Source organism: Arachis hypogaea, chromosome 18, assembly GCF_003086295.3.
Source record: "Arachis hypogaea cultivar Tifrunner chromosome 18, arahy.Tifrunner.gnm2.J5K5, whole genome shotgun sequence".
Classification (NCBI taxonomy): Eukaryota; Viridiplantae; Streptophyta; class Magnoliopsida; order Fabales; family Fabaceae; genus Arachis; species Arachis hypogaea.
The window spans coordinates 24,496,393-24,516,852 of NC_092053.1; the positions used below are offsets into that span (position 1 = coordinate 24,496,393).

Sequence of the window (20,460 nt, forward strand, 5' to 3'; positions counted from 1 at the left end):
CAAAACGGACCATCCATGTTGCGAGGGGATGTCGCACGGTCCGAGTTGCTAACTCCATGTCGCACGGTCCGATTTCCTGATGTACTGACACTACACCCATGTGCTGCACTCCTCCTTTCCATAACTGGGTGCAACACCAAAGAGCTTTCCATATAGAAATTAAAAAGCGTATTCCTTCAAGAATTTAATTTGATTAATTTAAATATTATATTATTTAAATTAATTTAATCGGTACTTGATAAAAAAAAAGATAAACAAAAAGATAAGGATTAATCAAACCATATGCATCATATATTGATTAGATAATAATAATATAGTGTTGCATGAAGTTGTTCCAACCTAATACATAACCCTTTTAGCCAGCGCCTGTTCAAAAGAGGCGTCTGGGACGCTTGTCCTTTTTTGTTGTTGTGGCTTTCTATGCAACAGACACATATTTTTTATGTGACAATAACGTGTATTTATGTGACTTCCATCCAGTTTCATCCTGTATTTTTATAACTGTATTATGGCCTCTTGTGTTTGTGATGAAAATGCAATATACATACATTAGATATTAAATGTGTAAACATGTTTTTCAATTTTTGGTGGTTCAGTGGACTTTTTAGTTCGGCTGATTAAATGTATGAATACATTTTTGGTTGGTAAGGTATGCCCTTTAAATGTGTGAATATATTCTTGACCAAAAAAAAATTTGTGAATATATTAGAAAAGTGATACGTTTTTTGTGAGAATATTTTTGCACACTGGACAAGAAAAATTGTAACAAACTGAACCATAGGTAAATATTAAGAATTAAATGATTGTTGTGAGAATGAGACCAAGAAGAACAGCAGCCCTAACCTATTGGGGAATGAGTATGCAATCAGATTGGGGAAGGAAGTTGCTGCAAGGGAAGGAAAGTGCAGCGCCTCTCTTGCACAATGAGGATTGTTGTGGCAGCTTAGGAGTTCTATTGGGCTTGGATTGTGTTGGCCCAGACCTTAGTCTAAAAAAAATGATTGTTGTGTGTATAGCCATAAAAAAATTTAGTTGTTTTGTGTTAACCAAAAACAGAGTTGTTTTGTTAAAAAATGCAGAATTATTTAAATAATTTATTCAGTACCGAAAAATTAAATATTTCAATAAGTTATTTTTTGGAGTTAACTTAAAAAAATGATTTTAACAATTATGAAATTTGATTCTAATTCTATAGAACAATATTATGTAGTTGTCAACTCCTTTTTTGTTCGTAAATTTGTGAATACTAATTTGAGCATGGTATTTATTGGAACATTTTGTCGTCCAAAATGCATTAGTGAAATCATGACACATTAATTATTACGGGAAATGTAACTAGTAATTGTCCACTTCCTTAAATAGTTTTTACCAAAATTATATTAGCGAACGTTTATCACATATATTAAACTTATTAATTGAAAAATTTTTATATTTATTTAAATAAAGACTATTAATTTTTTATTAATAAAAATTTTAATAAGACATGCTAAGTAAACTCTTGTACTATGGATTTATAGCCATCAAATCTAAAGGAAATGAAGCAAATGAAAACAATTTGATGTAATGAAAGCATTCAAATAATGGTTAGCTTTAGTTAGAAAAAAATTTAGGTAGATAATAAGAATACTAAATAATGTGAATAATGGGTATGTCGAATGTTCGATTCAATAGGTATGCAGATGATTATGTTCATTTTTTTATTCGATTTACTCATGCACAGTTAACAATGGTTGGATGTTCAATTCACTAGGTATGCAGATGGTTATCTTAATATTAAAGTTTAAGAGCTAATTTGGGGTGGAGTACTTTTTTACTTTATTGGGTCAATGCTAGAGTCCATTGTTTGCATTGTTTACAAAAATCATTGTCTACTTAATAAAACCCAGTTAGTTATTAATGCATGTCAATATTTTAATTTTCATTTTCCATGTTTTAAAAAGAAGGGTTTTGCTATCCTATATTTTATGGACATTGGTTAAGTATATCATAAAAAAATATTTTAATATTTTTGATATATTTAATATGTTAAAAATGTAAAAAAAATTTGTAATAAATAATATTAAAATATTTTCTTTTATTATATGTTTAACTAATGTTTTTAGAACCTATGATAGCAAAATTCTAAAAAAAAAATAATATATTTCATGATTTTTTTAAAAAAAATTGTTATTCATATAGCACGACTGTTACATAATTATATGTATAAAATTCATATAACTAATGTGAAGTATATTTTTTCACATACTACTACTAGATTTTTTTTTTTTGGGTTAAGTACAAATGATTTTTTTTTTATGATAAGTACAAACTAGACTTTTAATAGTCATTTAATGTTGCAAAAAATTGGACTGGTCTATTATTATAGAAGACTAGAAGAGCAAGTCACGGTCCAAAAAAAGTTTCATGAAATTGTGGGGCTATTTTCTAACTATTAATAACAAAAGTAGTCTAAATTCAGAAAGTACTATATCTAGTGATCAAAACTGAAAATAAATATAAACTTACAAATGATCGACAAACCTGTGTCAAAAAGTACGAGGCGTTCCAGACGCCTCTTTTGAACAGGCGCAGGCTAAAATTCACCAAGAATTCACCTAATAATATAGTGTTGCATGAAGTTGTTCCAACCTAATACATAACCAAATATTAACAAAAAGAGGCAACAAAATAGCCCTTAGCAAAAGAGTGAAAGAAACCAAATTGTAATGGGTTTATTACTACCAGTCAAACACGGGCACATTTAGAAGCAAAAGAAAAGCAAAAAATTGTTGGACAGTTCACTAGTTATTTAAAGAGAAAATTATGGACCAACGTTATTTAACGATGAACTCCACTCATAATAGGTGCACTAGAAGTTCTTCCTCTTGCTGTTTTGAGTGGAGTTCGCACTCCAACGTTCATCATCTCTTTCATCTTTCTTATTTTGTTGGTTTATTATTGACCAATACTCACTACTACCTATCATGATATTCAAGGGTTTTAAGAATTGAATTTGATGAGAAAGACGGTGAGAGGTTTTAGAATTTCAAGTCAAGAAAATAAGATCATAAAAAAACATTCATGGAAAAAAACGACTATGTTTTTGTTTTAGGAAGGGAACAAATAAGTTTTTTACCTTTCTTTGCTGTCCAATTTAGTATTTAATGGTAACATCATCATTGTTACATTATACGTGGATCATTTCCATTAAATTTTAACGTTGGGTAAGACAAAAAGGGCAATGTATCTCACTGCAAACAAAGACAAGAGCCGGATTGTACCTTTTTTGGACAGAGGATGATGTGTCCTTTTCGAAAATGAATAAGAGTTGAGTTAGATCTTTAATAGTGATAATGAGGTATAGTGACACAATTAAAATCATGAAATAGCACTTATAATGATAAAGACGAGAAAGATGGTATTAATAGTGGTGGTTGATTATTTTGTTACTTATAATATTATGAATTTTAAAATTCTACAATTATAATCAAAATTGATATTAAATTAATTTTTATTTGTATTTGATAAACCTTTTAATAAAAGAGTTAATTTATCCCAAAATAATAAAGTCAATAGCTATATTGTCCCTTTTTTATTATCAAAACCCTATTATCTCAAAGTTGACTTGGCCTTCGAAAAAAAATAATTTGTCTAACTTTAGTTTTAGAAAAGAAATTTAGAAGTGCTTTTGAATTACAATGTATGTCCCTCCACTCTATTCTAAGTAGTTCTTGAAATTTTCTATCTATATGTACTTTCAAAATTAATTATGATGCTAGTTATCCTGATTTTGGTGATAGTGCTAGTTTTGCTTGCGTTATCAGAGATTGTAATGAGTGTTGGTAAAGAGGATGTTTGGGAATGATTGAGAGTGATATTATTCATCAAGAAAATCTGTTTGCTATTTGGCGATGTTATCTCTTAGCCTGAGATGTGGGTCAACGAGATGTTATTTGTGAAACGAATTGTGTGGAGGCGTTTAATCTTATTACTAATCATCAATATGCTTTTGAGTTTATTGATTTGTTGTTGTTCAAAATAAGAGATATCATGGATTGGAATTGACGTATTGACTTTCATTTGATTATGAGAGATGCATACACGATAGCGGACACCATAGCAAAGATGGCAATGAGGTTACAACTTCATCAAGTGGAGCTTCCCTCAACTTAAAAGGAATTTGAGAGTAGCCTTAAATGGGGGGTGGGGCTGTCTTTTTGTTTAAGCAGTTCATATTTTTTGTTTTTTGTTTAGCTTCTTTAAGTCACAAAAAAAAATTTTGTTATCTTTTTATGTAAATGAATAAAATTCAAATTAGGTGGTTATTAATTTTCTTTTTTGAGTAAATTACCAATTATGCCCCCAAATTTATAAAACGTTGACAATAATAACCCTCATGTTTGTTAACGATAATTATACCCACAAAAATATTTAAAAACGCTACAAATCTGCCCAACTGTGAGAAGAACCCTTCTCTGTTAAACAGAGCTTGGTGATGTGGCAGATGAAAATCCAATGTGGCATCCGTTTAGGGTTTCAATCCCGTTTTTTCTTTATCCCTAATTCATGAAACCCTAATTGCCTAATTCAAATTAAATGACTAAATTAACCTTAAATGAAAGACCTTATTTGACTCTCACTATATACTACGCACAAAACTGAAGAGTTTCTTGGTGGTCAAGTGGTGTTCTCTTTTTGTCTTTGTCTCTTGTATCTTCACATTCTTCTCTTGGAATTGGTAATATCGCATGCAGGCTCACGTTTGGCATTGATGCTTAGTATATAAATCTCCATTGAACAACTAAGGTTTGGGTAAGCATTTTATGTTTTCATTTTGTTATTATCAATTTGTTGGGGTTTGCATAGTATTGGTGATTAAGTGGATTTTTTTTAAATGGAGGTTCGATGATGGTGTTTTGATGTGTTGATTTAACTGATTATCGCTTATTTGATAATTTTTGTTAGATGACAACTCATATCACATTTGTCTATCACTATCGGGGTTGGTTAGAGAAGGATGAGGATGGTGTGCTAAAGTATACTGGTGGGTTAGTGAGTATCATCGAGAGGGTGCATGTTGATACATGTAATATGTTCCTTGTTGAAGGTTTTTTTCTAGATTTAGGTTATACTAGGTATAATGAAGTGTATTGGTTGGAGCCAGGGATGGATTTAGCTAATGGGTTACGGGTGCTGAGAAGGGATGTTGATGTGGTTAAGTTGTGAAGGTTACAGAAGGAATAGAGAAGGGGATTGAATCTATTGCCTTCTTTTACTTTAATGAAATAAGCCTTTAATTTCAAACTTTCAATTTAAATCTGTTTGAACTGTGCAGCAAAAATTTTATGAGATAATTTTATTTTGTCTCATAAATATCAGAAAAAAGAACTTAGAGGAAGAGAAGAAAGATGACACAAGCATATATCTTGGTTCAGTTGCCTTGTGTAATGCAACCTACATCTAGTCTCCACCACAACTGTGGTGGAATTTCCATTATAATTAAAGTATTACATACACCAATCTCTTAGGATTCACTCAATCTTTTCTCTCTCAAGTTTTTATCTAACTTGACTTGGTTATGCTAATCCTTAACTCTTCACTCTAAGTGCTAACCCAACTTAGAAAGGGGCACCTCACAGGTACAAAATACAAGACACATAAAACAACCTAAAAAAATCTGAAATCACTCTAAGCTTTTATCTCAAGTGTTTCACTTTGCCTTTTGTCATTCATTGACTTTTTTCATGAGCTTTCTCATTCAGCCTTTTACCTCTCAAGAAATTACAGAAAGATATACATTGAAAATGAAATACTAACTATAAAACATGAAGGAGATTAATGCATCAACAACCTCTGTTGCTATAAGTTGAACCGGATTTAGCTGACTCTGATTAAGTTCTTCATCTTGGCAGAATGCTTCTTTAACTTAGAAAACACTATCCAAAGTTGATGAACTCTTCCTAGAGAAGCTCTTCAGAACAAACTCAAAATCTGGTTCTCTCTCCTTGTCTTCAGAAAGTGAAAAACTTTTTCTTTTTGTACCTCTTGCCAAGTTACTGTTTGTATTTCTCCTTAGTCAACTCGTCGATCCTTGAGCCTCCGATGCTTGTCATCTCACTTTCTTCAATTAATCCCCAAATTAGGAATTTCAAAACAGGTTCTTTTGCTTGACCGAAGACCCCAGATCAGCAAGAAAATGTTGTTCAGTGGTAAACTCAAATCTAAACCCTTGAGCAAGTGCTTTGTCCCCAAGAAATATTTTTAGCCTTTGATTCACAACAGTGATTATTCAGAGAACACTTTCTCCATTTATCCCAAATTGGAGTTGCAGAAATTTGGAGAAGGAGTAAAAAAAGTAAATTCCATGCAAATGGAAATAAATCACCTTTATCCTCTGACTTAGCTCGATGCTTTGATTTGGGTGATTAGACATTAGCTTTTTGTGATTTATCTTTATCTCTCTTTCTCTTCTGATGAATGAACGAGAAGAAGAATGAAGCTCTCTCTTTCTTTGATACTTTTATTTGGGTTTAGATTGAAGATGTGGGCAGCTCCTTTTCCTTTGTTTTTCAACTTGTTTGGACTGCTGCATTTTTATTTCCTTAGCCTGCATCACTTAGCAAAGGCTGATCAAGAAAACAATTGGGTGTTTAACCCAATAAAATAATGTTTGTCATCATCATTTATATTTGTATATACTTAACTCAACAAGTTGTGTGATACTATACTAAAGGATAAAAACAGGGTCCACTTGTATTTTAAGCATCATGTTGATGCCGAACCAGAGTATGTTGATGAATTCTTGGTTTCTGATGATACAAATCAGGCTAGTGCAATGGTTGGAGGACTTGATAACGAAAAAATAGAGGGACCTCCTTCAGAAAATTAGAAAAATCATCATGAGGATCCCCCACAGCATGAGAAGCATGGAAGACCAGATGACGAAGAAGTAGAGGGACCTCCTTCAAAAAATCAGGAAAATCATCACGAGGATCCCCACAACATGAGGAGCAACAGAAAGAAGAGGGTGAACCAATGTTGAGTAAAGGTGGGAATGATGAGCAATTGCAAAATGTCATAGCTATTGAAATGCTACCTAATCAAAGTCAAGCTGCAACAATTGCCAATGAGGCCCCCCAATTTAGGAGACAACCATGATACACAAGTTGAAGGTCAAGAAGGGCAATCTAACCCTGAAGAAGTTGATGGGGAAGGAGACGCAAGAAGAAACATCTAAGGCCCCAACCATCTGGTAGAGCAGAATGTGCACCACAGAACAATAGTGATGCACATACAGGTTAGTATATTTTTTAACGCATGTATGATACAGAATATGATTATGTTTTATAATTGTATATTTGTTGTATATTTTTTATTGATTAAAACACGAAATTATTTACAAATATCATATTAAATGAATTGTAGATCCTATACGAATTTTGTTTAATGTTGTGATTCTATTTTACTTGCAAAAACTTGTCGGTTAATTAATAACCTAATTATATGACTGCGTCACATTGTTGGATTAGATGAGGATGCCTCTGGTGGGATACAAGGTAGGAGGCATCATCCAAGACCCCTTGCATCTGCTCAAAGAATTATACCACCTAAAGAAGAGAATGAGGCACCAAGGGTGATTGTTCCTAACCTAAATGACCATGATGACGAGCCAGCAGAATATTAGTACCACTCTAAGGAGTTGCATACCCCTCCCGGTTCTGATTCCAAGAATGAAAATCTAATATTCCCTTAGCACAATCCTGAGACAAAGTTTGGGAAAATTAGATTGGAGTTTGGCACGGAGTTTGGCATGATGGAACAGTTTAAGAATGCAATCAGGAAGTATAGTATTCAAATGAACAGAGAGGCATTTTTTTCTCAAGGTTGAGCCACATAGGTGCAGGGTCATCTGCTACAATGAAACTTATTCATTGGAGGTTTACTGTGCAAGGAGAAACTAGCCACCTAGTTACCAAATTAAAACATTGGTGGATGAGCATACGTGTCCTAAGAGTAATAGAAGTAGGCCAGTCACTTGTAAATGGTTTTTGGAGGAGTTGATTAGCAAGATTAGGATCTGTCCCAATTTGTCCCACAAAGAGTCTCAAGACTTGTTCACGGTTGAGTTTGATATATGTGTCGGAGAGAGGATGATGTTTAGGACAATGGAAAAGACTAAGGATGTCTTTGAGGGCACATAAAGGGAATAGTATTTGAAGTTAATGACTTACTTAAATGAGCTGCGTAAGGCCAATCTGGGATCCACTTGCCATATGGGTACAACCCCACAACCTGAAGGGTTGCCTAAGTTTAAAAGCCTATACATCTTCCTAAATACCTGCAAAAAGGGATTCAAGCAAGGATGTAAGCCTTTCTTATGTCTTGATAGAGCATTTCTGAAGGGTTATTTTGGGGGGCAGCTGCTGACAGCCATTGCTCAAGATGCCAACAATCATCTATTCCCAGTTGCATATGGAGTAATTGATGTATAAACAAAGAGAAACTAGAAGGAATTTCTAGAATATTTGTTGGCAGACATCGAAGACTATAAGCAATTTGATTGGCACTTCATGGCAGGAGAGTTTTTGGGAGGAAACCATAAATGCAGTAGAAGGAGCCAACACAAGGCCACCCACACTCTGAAACTGATGAAGAGGTATTACATTACTCAATGACTGCTGTTCATAATAATGTGACATGTAGTAATTATATTTAACTTGTTGTAGTAAAATATAAACATATCCGAATAAACAAATCATGGTGCTGGAAGGAGAGGAGCTAGAACCAACCTTGCAAAAAGAGCACCCAGATCTGCCAGAAGTGCTATATCAACTCCTAAAACTCCCTCCAATACTGCTGCTACTAATGCATCTACTAGCAGAAAAAGAATCAGGGTAAAGATGCCTATTATGAGGCCCTCATCAGTCCAATCCCATGTGAGACCCATAGCTCCAAGTTCAACAGCCCAACTTCATATGAGGCTTACAGCTCCAGCTCCAAGAGCACCTCCAAAGCCCAACCCACCATTTAGGCCCCCACATATTAGGCTCATTGTTCCTACTTCAGCTGCTGCTCCTAGTTCAGGAGTTCCAAACACCACAAGGACTCTAATGGTGTCAAATGAAACCAGGAATGGAGCAAGTAAAACAACCACTTCTAGATTCTCTAAGTTCATGACAAATCAGTCAACTTGAAGGATGCTTGGCTCTCTAATTTGTTCTTCTTTTGAGTTATATGTTGATGTTTAGTTTGGATGATTTTTCTACTTTTGGGTTATATGTAGATATTTAGTATGAATAGTTATGTGCCTTTGTTGGACACCTTTAGTATTTTGGTATTTGGTATTAAGACTAATTAGCAAGTAAGCAGTATTTTGGTTGGAACAATTTGTGTTAATGCTTAATGTTATGCACTTCAATATTTTTGGTGTTAGTCTTGTGCTTTTGGCAAATTTAATTTTTTAAGTCTATTTCAACTTAGTTTTTGTTTCTTAGTTGCTGTTTTTAGTTAGTTGCACTTCATTCCATTCATACTTTTTGTTAGTGATGTAATTGAATTTAAGATACAAATCCACTTCATTAACAGGCAAATAAATAGTTACAATAATGTCAACATAACTTTCAGACAACAATAATACATAACATCCATCAAAAAACCATGTCCTACATGCAACCTTTGTCTTATCTAATCAAACAAATCAAACTCAGTACAAGTTCAAACATGATGATGCATAGAAACAATGCAACTCTCTTTGTGTGCTCCATCATCATCTTTTGATCTCTGTGTATCGTCTCAATCTCAATACTGGTAAATCTCCCTTTCAAAACTCCACTTGCATTGCATACTAGTGTGCTATTCTTAGAGCATTCCTGCACCCCAACTGATTCCTCATTAGTTTCGTCCATCCACCGAGAATAACGACACTCAGTGTTCTTCGTCTGCCCAATACAAAAGCCATCCATCAACATCAATTCTCAATAAGAGGGCACAAATGAAACAGTAAATTCATACATACCTTCCACATAGGACACCTGAAAAATAATCTCCTTGGATTTCTCTTCGTCTTCTACTTTGACGCCACCACCTGAAGACGGCAGAAGCATGTCCTGTCGTAGGGCTTGCTCCCATGTTCTTCGATCCCAGAGCTACCATTTTCTATTGACTGTGTCCTTCGATTATTATTGGACATGTCTCTGCTTCCACCAAGCATGACAATGGTTAGGGTTTTGCTTTTTGATGAAATTGGAGAAAACGTTGTCTCTCAATTCCATATAAAATAGAAATGGGATTGAAACCCTAAAGGAATGCCGCGTTGGATTTCCGTCTGTCATATCACCAAGCTCTGTTTAATGAAAAAGGATTCTCTTCGCAGTTGAGCAGATTTGTAACATTTTTAAATATTTCGAGGATATAATTGTTGTTAACAAATATAAAAGTTATTATTATGAGCGTTTTATAAATTCAAGGGCATGATAGTTTATTTATTTTGAGTATATTCGCATTTGTTCCAAGTCCATCCATTAGCTGCCTTTTTTTTTCTTTGAGAGGTTTCTAATGTTACTTTTATTGGGAAATAAAATTTTCCTATAAATTTCTCCAAAATGAAAAAAATTGGTTAAAATAAAAAATTAAGATTAATAATCTTTTAATTAATTTTTTAAAATTAAAAAATTAATAAGTAAAAAGTAACATTTTTAATATCTATAAATCTCAATAACAAATTAATTTAACTTAATAATTATTTAAAGGCAAACAAATTCAATGGATGAACGGATTAACCTCTCCACTATCTTTTCCCTTTTCTTGATATTGTAAAATTTGTTTATGGTGAGGAAACTTGCGTCTGGTCCTTTAGGTAGCGTTTGGCAGAGAGACAGAGACTGAGAGACAGATACTGAGAGACAGAGATAGAGAGACAAGAATTAAAATAAGTCTTAGTATTGTGTTTGGTATAAAATATCATTCCAAATAAAATATAGAGACTAAAATAAATGAAATGACCAAATTATCCCTACTAACTAAAAAAAAAAACCCAAATCCAATCCTTCAAACAACCATTTCCCCTTCCTCCTTTCTCAATCCCTAATCTCCCGTCAGTTCACCCAATTTCGCCGCGTCAATCTCTTGCTTGGCGTCGAGTTCGCCGTCGACGAGGAAGCCTTGCCACCGTTTCATCAATTCCTTCGCTTACGGTTCTCTCCATCTGTCTCTCTCTTTCTCTCTTGCTCTCTCTCACTTTCTTCTGTTGGTTGCAGGGGAAATTCGGTTGCTAGTTATGCTGGAAACAGGGGCTATCCTCCGAATAAGGTATGTAAGCTGATGATTATGATCATTTTGATACCAAATTTCTGATGTTTCCTTGTCTTTGCAAAAGGGTAAAAATTTCAACAAAGGGCACCTGTAAAAATTTGAACTGAACTGTTCTTATTACAGAGATGATTATTTTGAGCATGATAGAATTACATATATACTTGTAAGCAATCACTGGTTTCTCTGACTACTGCGTCAAGTTTTGTACTAAGTATGACCCTTCCTTTTCCAGGTTGTCTGTACTGAAGGACCAGACAGAGTCAGAGAATTAATTGCCATAAGCACTTCATTTGATCATGGAGAAGATGGGAAATTGCCTCTAGTGAGGGAAGGGGGTCATTCACATCGTCGAATTGTTCATGCTGCTGATATGATTGGAAAAGAAATTGAAAGGGCTCTGCTGAAGTCAGTTGTTAATAATCCTAATATTTTTGTGTTTGAACACCATTTCGCTATAGATCTTCTCACTTGTCAGGTTTGTTTTCTCTGATATTATTTTATTTTTATACTAATGGTTTTGTACCGTATACCTTGCTAGTACCTCGCTCCAAGCATGCTGGTATTTGTCAAACATTTGAAGTTTTAAATTCATGGGCTCCATTCACGTGAAATTGTTGCTGTTCAAATTTTACTAGGTACATTTTGAATGTCTCAGTGCGTTCTCTAACTAAAAATCTAAAACATGCCACTGGTGTTGCAGGATGGATTTGATATCACTTGTGTTGGTATTGACACTCTGAATACTGAAACATTAGAGGTGGGGAAAGTGATTTTGTGCAATTGCTTGAGAAAGATGTTATTGCTATTGTTGAATATATTTTTGAATTTTCATCTTTTTAGTTTTTAGGTGGTAAGATTCCTTTCAAAGGTGACTTTGCTTGCATCTGGTGGAGCTGGACATATTTATCCCAAAACTACAAATCCTCTGGTAGACCTCTTTTCTATTAATAAGATAGTTATATCTTGAAAACTAAAGTTTACAAATAAACTACTGATTATTGTTACTTACTCATTTGCAACATCTTATTAATTTATTCTGATGATACACTATAAATTTAGAAATAGCATGATTAAAATATAAACAGAATTAATAAGGTCTAGTTTAAGCTGAAATTGTTGATTGATTAAGTGGTTTTCTTTGTCCTTGTAAGTGTTAATTGATGGCAGTGAAGTGATCCATCTTATTCTGGTTGCACACTTAATATGTTGACTTGCTTATAGTGCATGACCTGCATTTTATGGTCTTATTTCTTTTAATTTAACTTGTTTATCTTTTTGTTATCGAAGGTGGCTACGGGAGATGGAATTGCCATGGCACACCGAGCTCAAGCTGTGATTTCAAACATGGAGTAAGTAGATGAAGGCAAAAGGATACATAACTTATGCATCACAGAATCTCTTGAAGGCAAAAGGAACTACATATTAAGTTATAGTGTTGGGTTTTAATTTGCAGCAGGAGTATTTGTGTGTAATTTATTTGTATTTGTAAACATGTTGTAAAAGCATGTATATGAATGAATTAGATTGACTGATCTGTTGACATTAAATTCTTGAAATTAGATTGGCTGTTTTGAAAAATTCTTGTATTCTTTACCTAATTCCAAACAAAACAACTGCAAAATCTGATCCAACTAAAAAGTTATATTATCATAATATCATACAAAGCATTTTATATAGATGGGAATAACAACTTACTAATAACATAGATGGAAGGACACTGAATTTAGCATATTGAACTCATTAACATAAATTCATGAAGCATTAGTTTGAATATTCAGTATCTAACATTACCTTGAAAATTTATGAAGCAATAATTTGAAAAGTCAGAATCTAATAATAACTTGTGAATTAGGACATTTCACCTAATAATTTATTGAATTCATAAAAATTACTAAATCATCCTAATAAGTTAATGAATTCATAAAAATTACTAAATCATCCACTAAGTACATAAACAAAGCTCATATCTCGATTACACACTCCTAGGACATTAGTACATATTTTACCCTTCCTTGTTCGATATCTTGACTTATCAGACTCGGGGACTGTCACTTCTATATAAGTGCCATCTAATGCTCCCAAGCAACCCTATAATTCACAAAAAAATACAACTTTTAGATAGACAATCCTTCCAGGCTAAAAACAAATTACATACATAATCCATTTAGGTTTACCTTAAACTTTCTCCATGTTGGGTCTATGCAATCCTCTTCAACCGGTGAGGCCTTGGCGAATAACAAGTTTTGCATACGTATAATAGCCTTTAAAACCTTGTTGAAATACTTACTAACTGTTTCCCCAGACCTACAAAATCTAACTTGTAGATTACGGTTTTTCTTGTGATGAGCTAAGATAATTAAAAAAGTTGCAACTTGTTCCGGCAAGCTTACTTGACCATCCTCACAAAGTCCTCCTTGGACTTGAAGCAACTCGCACAAATTAGCAAAGGCATTTGTGTTCATTCTTAACTCCCAAATACAATTCCTATCACCTTCACCAATAATACGCTCTAAAGCATCATGTCTAATTCTACTATTTATTCTTCCGCCTAATGACACTTTCCCACTACTTCTATTCCTAAAGTACACAAATAATGTAAGAACAAAGTTCAACATCAAATTACCATGCTTCGATCTCATTGTTTCATAAAAAGAAACACATCATTTAATAATCTCCGACCGTTCCATTCCTTTCTAACAAAATCATTTCATACAAAATAAGCATAAACATTTAATTTACTCAAATCAAAATCTAAACTAGATATAATTATTCAATGTCTTTTGTCACATGTACTTGAAATAAGAACAGGTTAATAGCCAAATAGCCAAAGTAGTACAATTTATAGCAATGGAATTAGTTACTTAATACATGCTATTGTCATTTTTGTCCATGTCAACTTCATGTGACTTGAAACATGTCTTCATTTCAGCATAAAGGCAGGGGCAACTCTCACAATTAAAAACATTGATATTCAAATTTCAAACCTACCAAGTCAAAATCAATTCAATAAACCAGTAACATTGATTTATTTAATATATGGTTAGTACCATACCCACATCAACCTTATCACCCTTGTTTTGCATGCTGTACCTCTTTACAATCTCCCATGTATAAAAAAAATAATCAATTAATTCCATACTCCTAAGAACTTAGGAGTAATATTATTTGTACAACAAAAGTTAATAACTTTATTTAGAATACTAATTTTCTTCTCAATATTTATATGAACTACCAACTTACTTTTCTACTAAAGACAAACACAACTAGCATTTCTGGCTCCAAAGATCAGAGAGTGAAGATTGGAGTATCATAGAGCACAAATTTAGCTCAAAAAGTAAGTAACCTACCAAATCATAAAACTCATATATTTGGTTCTTCTGTTGGTAAAAGATGTTAAATAAATAAATAAGTGCCATCAACTGCTAACATCCTCTAATATTTGATGCAAATTTTGCAGCTGTCTACTTTTTCAAGTTTTGAATTGTAATATACTCAAAAGGGTCATTAGTATGGTGCTCCCCTTGAGCATCAAAACGTTGTCCCCCACAAATAAAGCCAGCTTTATTAGCAAAAAGGGTCAAAAGGGGAAAAATAAAAATAAAAAAGAAAATCAGAAGCAACACAGCTTAGAAAAATTCATGCATTTGCAGTTTGCATAGACCATGAATTAATTAGATACCCTGTGCATTGCAATTCTAGATCTGAAATAAAAAAATTAGCTTCGAAAATTTTCATTGGTTATTACAGAAAAGTTTCCAACTTGCAAATAAATGCAGAATAATTTGTGAGAAATAAATCGAGTACCATATGAGCTAGATATTAAAAATTGAAAAAATAAGAACGAAACTGCGGGCAGAGACGAATTGTAGGTGTGAAGATGAATTCACCGGAAGGGAGCTAGGGATTCGTCTCAGAAAACTGCATAACAAAAACACGACAACAATTTCCACGCAAGCAATTCCGAGTACAAATTTAAATTATGACTATACAGATTGCATTATATATGGTACGATCTGGAAGTCTGAAAATCATTTAATTTTCATTTCATTATATATGCTAAAATAAAGTTGAGGCAAATGTTGAATGCAGATTATATAACACAATAATTAAGAAATGTATTAATCAGAAAAGATTTTATTTTATACATGCAAGGCATTGGCATTATTAAATGGAGGAAAATAAATTTGTCCTATTCAAGCAATTCAACTCTATTATTATATGAATGAATTAACTAACCCTTTCAGTAGCACCAACCCAATTTAAACAACACATATGATCCACGACAATATATATAGTACCAGAGAACAAGATTCAGCACACTTTTCTGATAATAATACTTCACACATTGCATTTAATTTCACTAACATATAGGTCAGAGAGAAAACAAAATCAGTTCTACATAAGATAAGAAAAAACCATGACTGGTCCACACTCCACAGATCATGGTTTATGAACTAAATACACATATCACATAAAACACACTTCCCAAATACATTTAACAAAAACAGAAAATATCGAAATAGAAGATAATCTGCAGAAGGCGCTGAAATTTACCAAAAATTTCAACAAGTAGAGCAGTAGAAATTTTGAATTAAAAATCATATAACTCCATACAACTATAAAACTGCAATAAAAAACAACACAAATGCTTAAGATACATGAAACAAAATGCAAATATGGAGGAGAAGAGAAGAGAAATAGAAGCTTCATGAGGATACCATGAATTGAAAAATATGCCTATGAAGATGAAGGTGTGACGGCGACTAACCTTGCTCACAGTGGTTCAACGATTTCGACGACGAGGTAGTGGTCTTGCAGGCGGCGATGGGTAGCGGCAGTAGCTTCAGGGTTAGCTCCAAGGTCTGATTGATATGATATTAGAAGAACTCAACCCTGATTATTTGATTTGGTCAAAAGGGCAAATTAGGAATTAGATAATTAGAATGAGGGTATTTTGGACATAAATTGTTATTTAAATTTCTGTCTCCGTCTCTATCTCTGTGTCCCTACTTTTTGGAAGTATTGAAATACTGAAATTTTTAAGACAGAGACTGAAATTTTAGTACCAGTCTCTAGGCCAACAAACATGATACTGAGATGGAGTCCCCTAGTCTCCGTCTCACACTACAAGAAAAAAGGCCTGTGGCCACGCTTTTTTCTTGCCACGCTTCAAAAGCGTGGCCAAAAGTGGTCAATGGCCACGCTTTTATGAGGGTGGCGGTAGATTAGAGATTTGGCCACTTTTTTTTTGCCACGCTTCAAAAGCATGGCGAAAAGGATCAACGGCCACGCTTTTGTAAGGGTGGCAATTGATTAGAGAAACGGCCATGTTTTTTTTCTGCCACGCTTAGCATGGCCATAGAGAGAAACAAGGACGTTTTAAAAGCGTGGCAACAGGGTTTCATTACGGCCACACTTACAAAACGTCGCCATATCCTGGTACTCTTTTGGTATGCTTTAAAAGCGTGGCCAAAAGGTTTTTTTTTTCTGCCACGCTTCAAAAGTGTGGCCGTAGAGAGCTACAGGAACGGTTGAACCGGACAGAGAACCGACCGGTTTAAAAGAAACTTCGTCGTTTTTGCCAAATTTGCTTACTTTCACTCTTGGTTCTGAAGCTCCTTCGTTTCTTTCTCCCTTTCTCCCTCCGTTTCTTTCATTCACAGAAACTCAGCCAAAAAACCCTAACACTGTAAGCCTACACCACCGCCGCCGCAAGGAGTGGCATACTGTTGCCGTCCGTCTGTCTATTTAGCTTCCCTCGTGCTCCAAGTCTTCAACTCCCGTTCGCTGTCACCGATCGCAGCTGCTTCCTCGAGCTCGGCGTCCGTCGTCTTTGTCTGCTCAGCCGCGCTTCCGCCGCTGTTGGTTGTCGTTAACGTTCGCGTCTTCGTTCAGCCGTCGTCTTCGTTCGCGTTCTTCGCCGTTCAAGTTTGCTCGACGTTCACCGTTCGCGTTCACTCGCCGTTCACCGTTCGCATTCACGTTCGTCTGGAAGCCACGTTGCCCTGCTTCAAACTCTGCGACCAACCCGTGTGCTCCACCTAGCCGTCGAACTGCTTTCGTTTGTCGCCGCCGTGAGTTCCCTAAACCCACCACCAGACAATACACTCACACAACACCAATACTCTGCTTATTTCTATTACAATAAGTAACTATTTGATTTGGCAGTGGTTTAGATTTTTTTTCATAGACTGAATTAAAGTATACAATAGTTATGTTCTCTTCTCTATCACACTGATACTAAGCTTTGAATTCTCTTATTTCGTTTCAAGTTTACCGCACTCAACATGTTTGATGAAATGCTTTAACCATATTTCGGGTTGGTTTTATCATTTCTAGCTTTTAGAAACTTAGTAAGTTGATTGCATGTGAAATTAGAATAATTGGATCTTAGTAATTAGGAAATTTTTGCTGCACAAATAGCATCTTTGTAGAAAACATATTAGCATGATGATTCCACTTGCATTAGTATTTTTCTGGTAAATTTTAACTGTTAGTGTGAACTTGTTAATTTGCTAATTGTTCTTGTGTTGTTGTTCTGTTGTTCTTCTGTTATTTTTATTTTTATTTTTTGTTGTGATTTTCTGTTTTTGAACCTGTTAAGTTGATAATTTGCTAAATTATTGGGCTGCTGTTGTTTTAATTTGCTAAATTGTTAGGTTTCTCAAATCCTTACATTAATGTTTTGGTATTTACATTTTGACAATTGTCCTTCTCAAAAGCAAATGGTCACGAGTTAATTATTCTCTTGCCAAAATTATAATTCTTGGTAGGTATTCTTGATAGAGGTATTCAGCTTAATGGTCTTGGCATGAAGAGCTTCATGACTTATGAAAGCAATGTACTTTTTTCCCTTCGCTTCATGATTGATTGCAATATAGCTGGTGGTAATTGGATTGAAATTCCTGCTGGGAAATATAAGAAGATAGCAAGAAGCTTGTCTAACTGTCAGTTAGAGTTTGATTGCTTCGGTTAGAGTTGACCCTGATATTATAATTGGATATAACATCTGCAAATTTGACCTGCCATATCTTATTGAGGTATTGGTTATCTTTGAGATTAGAAAGTATTACCAGTTAATAATTAGAAGCTTCGGTTAATTTAGTCGTGGCTGCTATTTTATTACATGTTTAGTTTATGCTTTTCTTGTTTTCAGAGAGCTCAAGCCTTGAAAATAGCAGAATTTCCTATTTTGGGCCGTATCAGGAACAGTAGGGTCCGAGTAAAGGATACAACTTTTTCATCTAGGTAAAGATAAGAAATAACACGTTATTCTATGGGTTCACTCTCATGTTATTTGTGTTAGTTAAATTTCTGGAATTGTAGTAGATGGTGGGTTTCTTACGAGTGCATCAACTTCTATAAAAAAATGAGGATTTTTGGTTTCAAAAGTAATTACAACATTTTAGGTCCTCAACATTTTCTATGAATTTTAAAACTATCTCGTTTACCATTTGTGTTTTTGCACTGTTAATTGTTTCAACCACTTTCTCGGTGTTACTTGATGGTTTTGTAGACAGTATGGAACCAGAGAAAGTAAAGAAGTTGCTGTAGAAGGGAGAGTTCAGTTTGATCTGCTCCAGGTAATGTTGATTTTGCTTTTCATTAACTACCCTCTGTTTGGATAATCCAACTTTATTACTGAGTAAGTTTTTTTGGCTTTGTTTTATTTGAAGGTTATGCAAAGAGACTACAAATTAAGTTCTTATTCTTTGAATTCTGTTTCAGCACACTTTCTTTCTGAGCAGGTAAGGCAATGTTTTTTTATTTCATTCCATGTAATTATTTCCTTACTCCATTCTATTTTTAATATATCTTGGAACTGTTCATAAGACATGAATTATTGGTAGAAGAAACAATTGACAAATCTTTTTTTGCCCTGGCTTTTTGCTATTGTAAATGTGACATCATGGACTAAATGAGTTATAATAATTTAGCAAAATAAATCTTGATTAGTATGTGTTAGTTACTATTCGTATATTTGTGCATGTGTTTCTATTTGCTTTTTTGCTTTGTGTGGTTCTATTCTAATGGCCAGCACAAAATATTTAAAAAAACTGAAATGTTGCACTTCCATCATGCCTTCATTGCTTGATTTATTTTTCTTTCTTTCTTTTTCTTTTGGAAAAATATAAAGCATACCAATTTAACAAGCCTCTGTCTGTTTGCATGCTGCAGAAAGAGGATGTTCACCATTCTATCATATCTGATCTTCAGAATGGAAATGCAGAAACTAGGAGGCGCCTTGCTGTGTATTGTTTAAAGGTTCATATTTTGATTTGTTTCTCTCGTAGTATGCTTTGTGCAACTACCATTTGGTCTGCATTTTAGCTGGTGCCCCTTACCTTGGAGGAGTTGTGGATGAAGACAGGCAGCTGATTCATATATTTATTTTTTATTTGTTTTGTTTATTTACATTTATATTTATACTATGCATGAGGGGAGTTTGTAACCACTTACAATACATGATACGTGTTCAGGAGGGCATTTAACACGTATTAGTACATTTCTGCTAAACTTTTAATACCTGAGTTATTAAACATGATCACACAATTTGACAATTTAGTTTAGTGTACTTTATCTATGCTAATAGATTCATTAATAACTTCTCTAAACCTGAAGTTGGCTTTAGAATCTATGCTAATAGATTCATTAATAACCTGAAGTTGTACTTTATCTATTTGGCACATGAATTTGAAAAAGGAATTAAACTTTTTTTCCCCTCCTTTCCTTACAGGTACTTTCTCAACTCCTTAGGAAGGCAAAGCAGAAGAACCTGGTTCTTCCTAATGTAAAACAGGCTGGTTCAGAACAAGGAACATATGAAGGTGCCACTGTAAGTTCATTTTAATTATTCAATTGATGATTATATCAGGCTCTATCTTCCTTAAATATGCATAACTTCATGTTTTCTTTTTGTCATGTCTCCTAATACAATGTGAAATTAAGACACTGAATAAGCTTCCTGCCAGCAAAATTATTTGACGATTTCTATGCCCAAAGGGTTTTCCAATACTACGTTGAATGAAATAGATTTATAGATACATGCTAAACATAAATGTTGTAGCAAAGTAGGACATTGCTGTCACAGTGCCACCTAACATCAGAGTTGCTGAATGCTGACATGTTTGTGGATTTGAAAGCTGTTTATAGCTCAATAATGTTATCACC

General features: G+C 34.0%; 2 protein-coding genes across 2 annotated transcripts; one reads left to right on the plus strand and one right to left on the minus strand.

The window, feature by feature from the left end:
• Window positions 1–13,224: 13,224 nt before the first annotated feature.
• Window positions 13,225–13,928, minus strand: LOC112769781 (uncharacterized). The gene is made up of 2 exons (XM_025814249.2): window positions 13,464–13,928; window positions 13,225–13,377 (listed from the first exon to the last, which is right to left on the minus strand). The coding sequence occupies exons 1-2, from the start codon at window positions 13,926–13,928 to the stop codon at window positions 13,225–13,227; spliced, it is 618 nt and encodes a 205-aa protein (XP_025670034.2).
• Window positions 13,929–16,113: 2,185 nt separating this feature from the next.
• Window positions 16,114–19,620, plus strand: LOC112769782 (DNA polymerase delta catalytic subunit-like). The gene is made up of 5 exons (XM_072224849.1): window positions 16,114–16,149; window positions 18,446–18,537; window positions 18,806–18,872; window positions 18,966–19,037; window positions 19,468–19,620. The coding sequence occupies exons 1-5, from the start codon at window positions 16,114–16,116 to the stop codon at window positions 19,618–19,620; spliced, it is 420 nt and encodes a 139-aa protein (XP_072080950.1).
• The last annotated feature ends 840 nt before the right edge of the window (window positions 19,621–20,460 follow it).

Coding starts and splice junctions, on each gene's coding strand:
- LOC112769781 (XM_025814249.2), bottom strand. CDS start 13,928: ATGAGATCGAAGCATGGTAATTTGATGTTGAACTTTGTTCTTACATTA. Junction 13,378..13,463: donor CAACATGGAGAAAGTTTAAG/GTAAACCTAAAT, acceptor TGTGAATTATAG/GGTTGCTTGGGAGCATTAGA.
- LOC112769782 (XM_072224849.1), top strand. CDS start 16,114: ATGGGTAGCGGCAGTAGCTTCAGGGTTAGCTCCAAG. Junction 16,150..18,445: donor GCTTCAGGGTTAGCTCCAAG/GTCTGATTGATA, acceptor TCTTGTTTTCAG/AGAGCTCAAGCCTTGAAAAT. Junction 18,538..18,805: donor GATACAACTTTTTCATCTAG/GTAAAGATAAGA, acceptor ATGGTTTTGTAG/ACAGTATGGAACCAGAGAAA.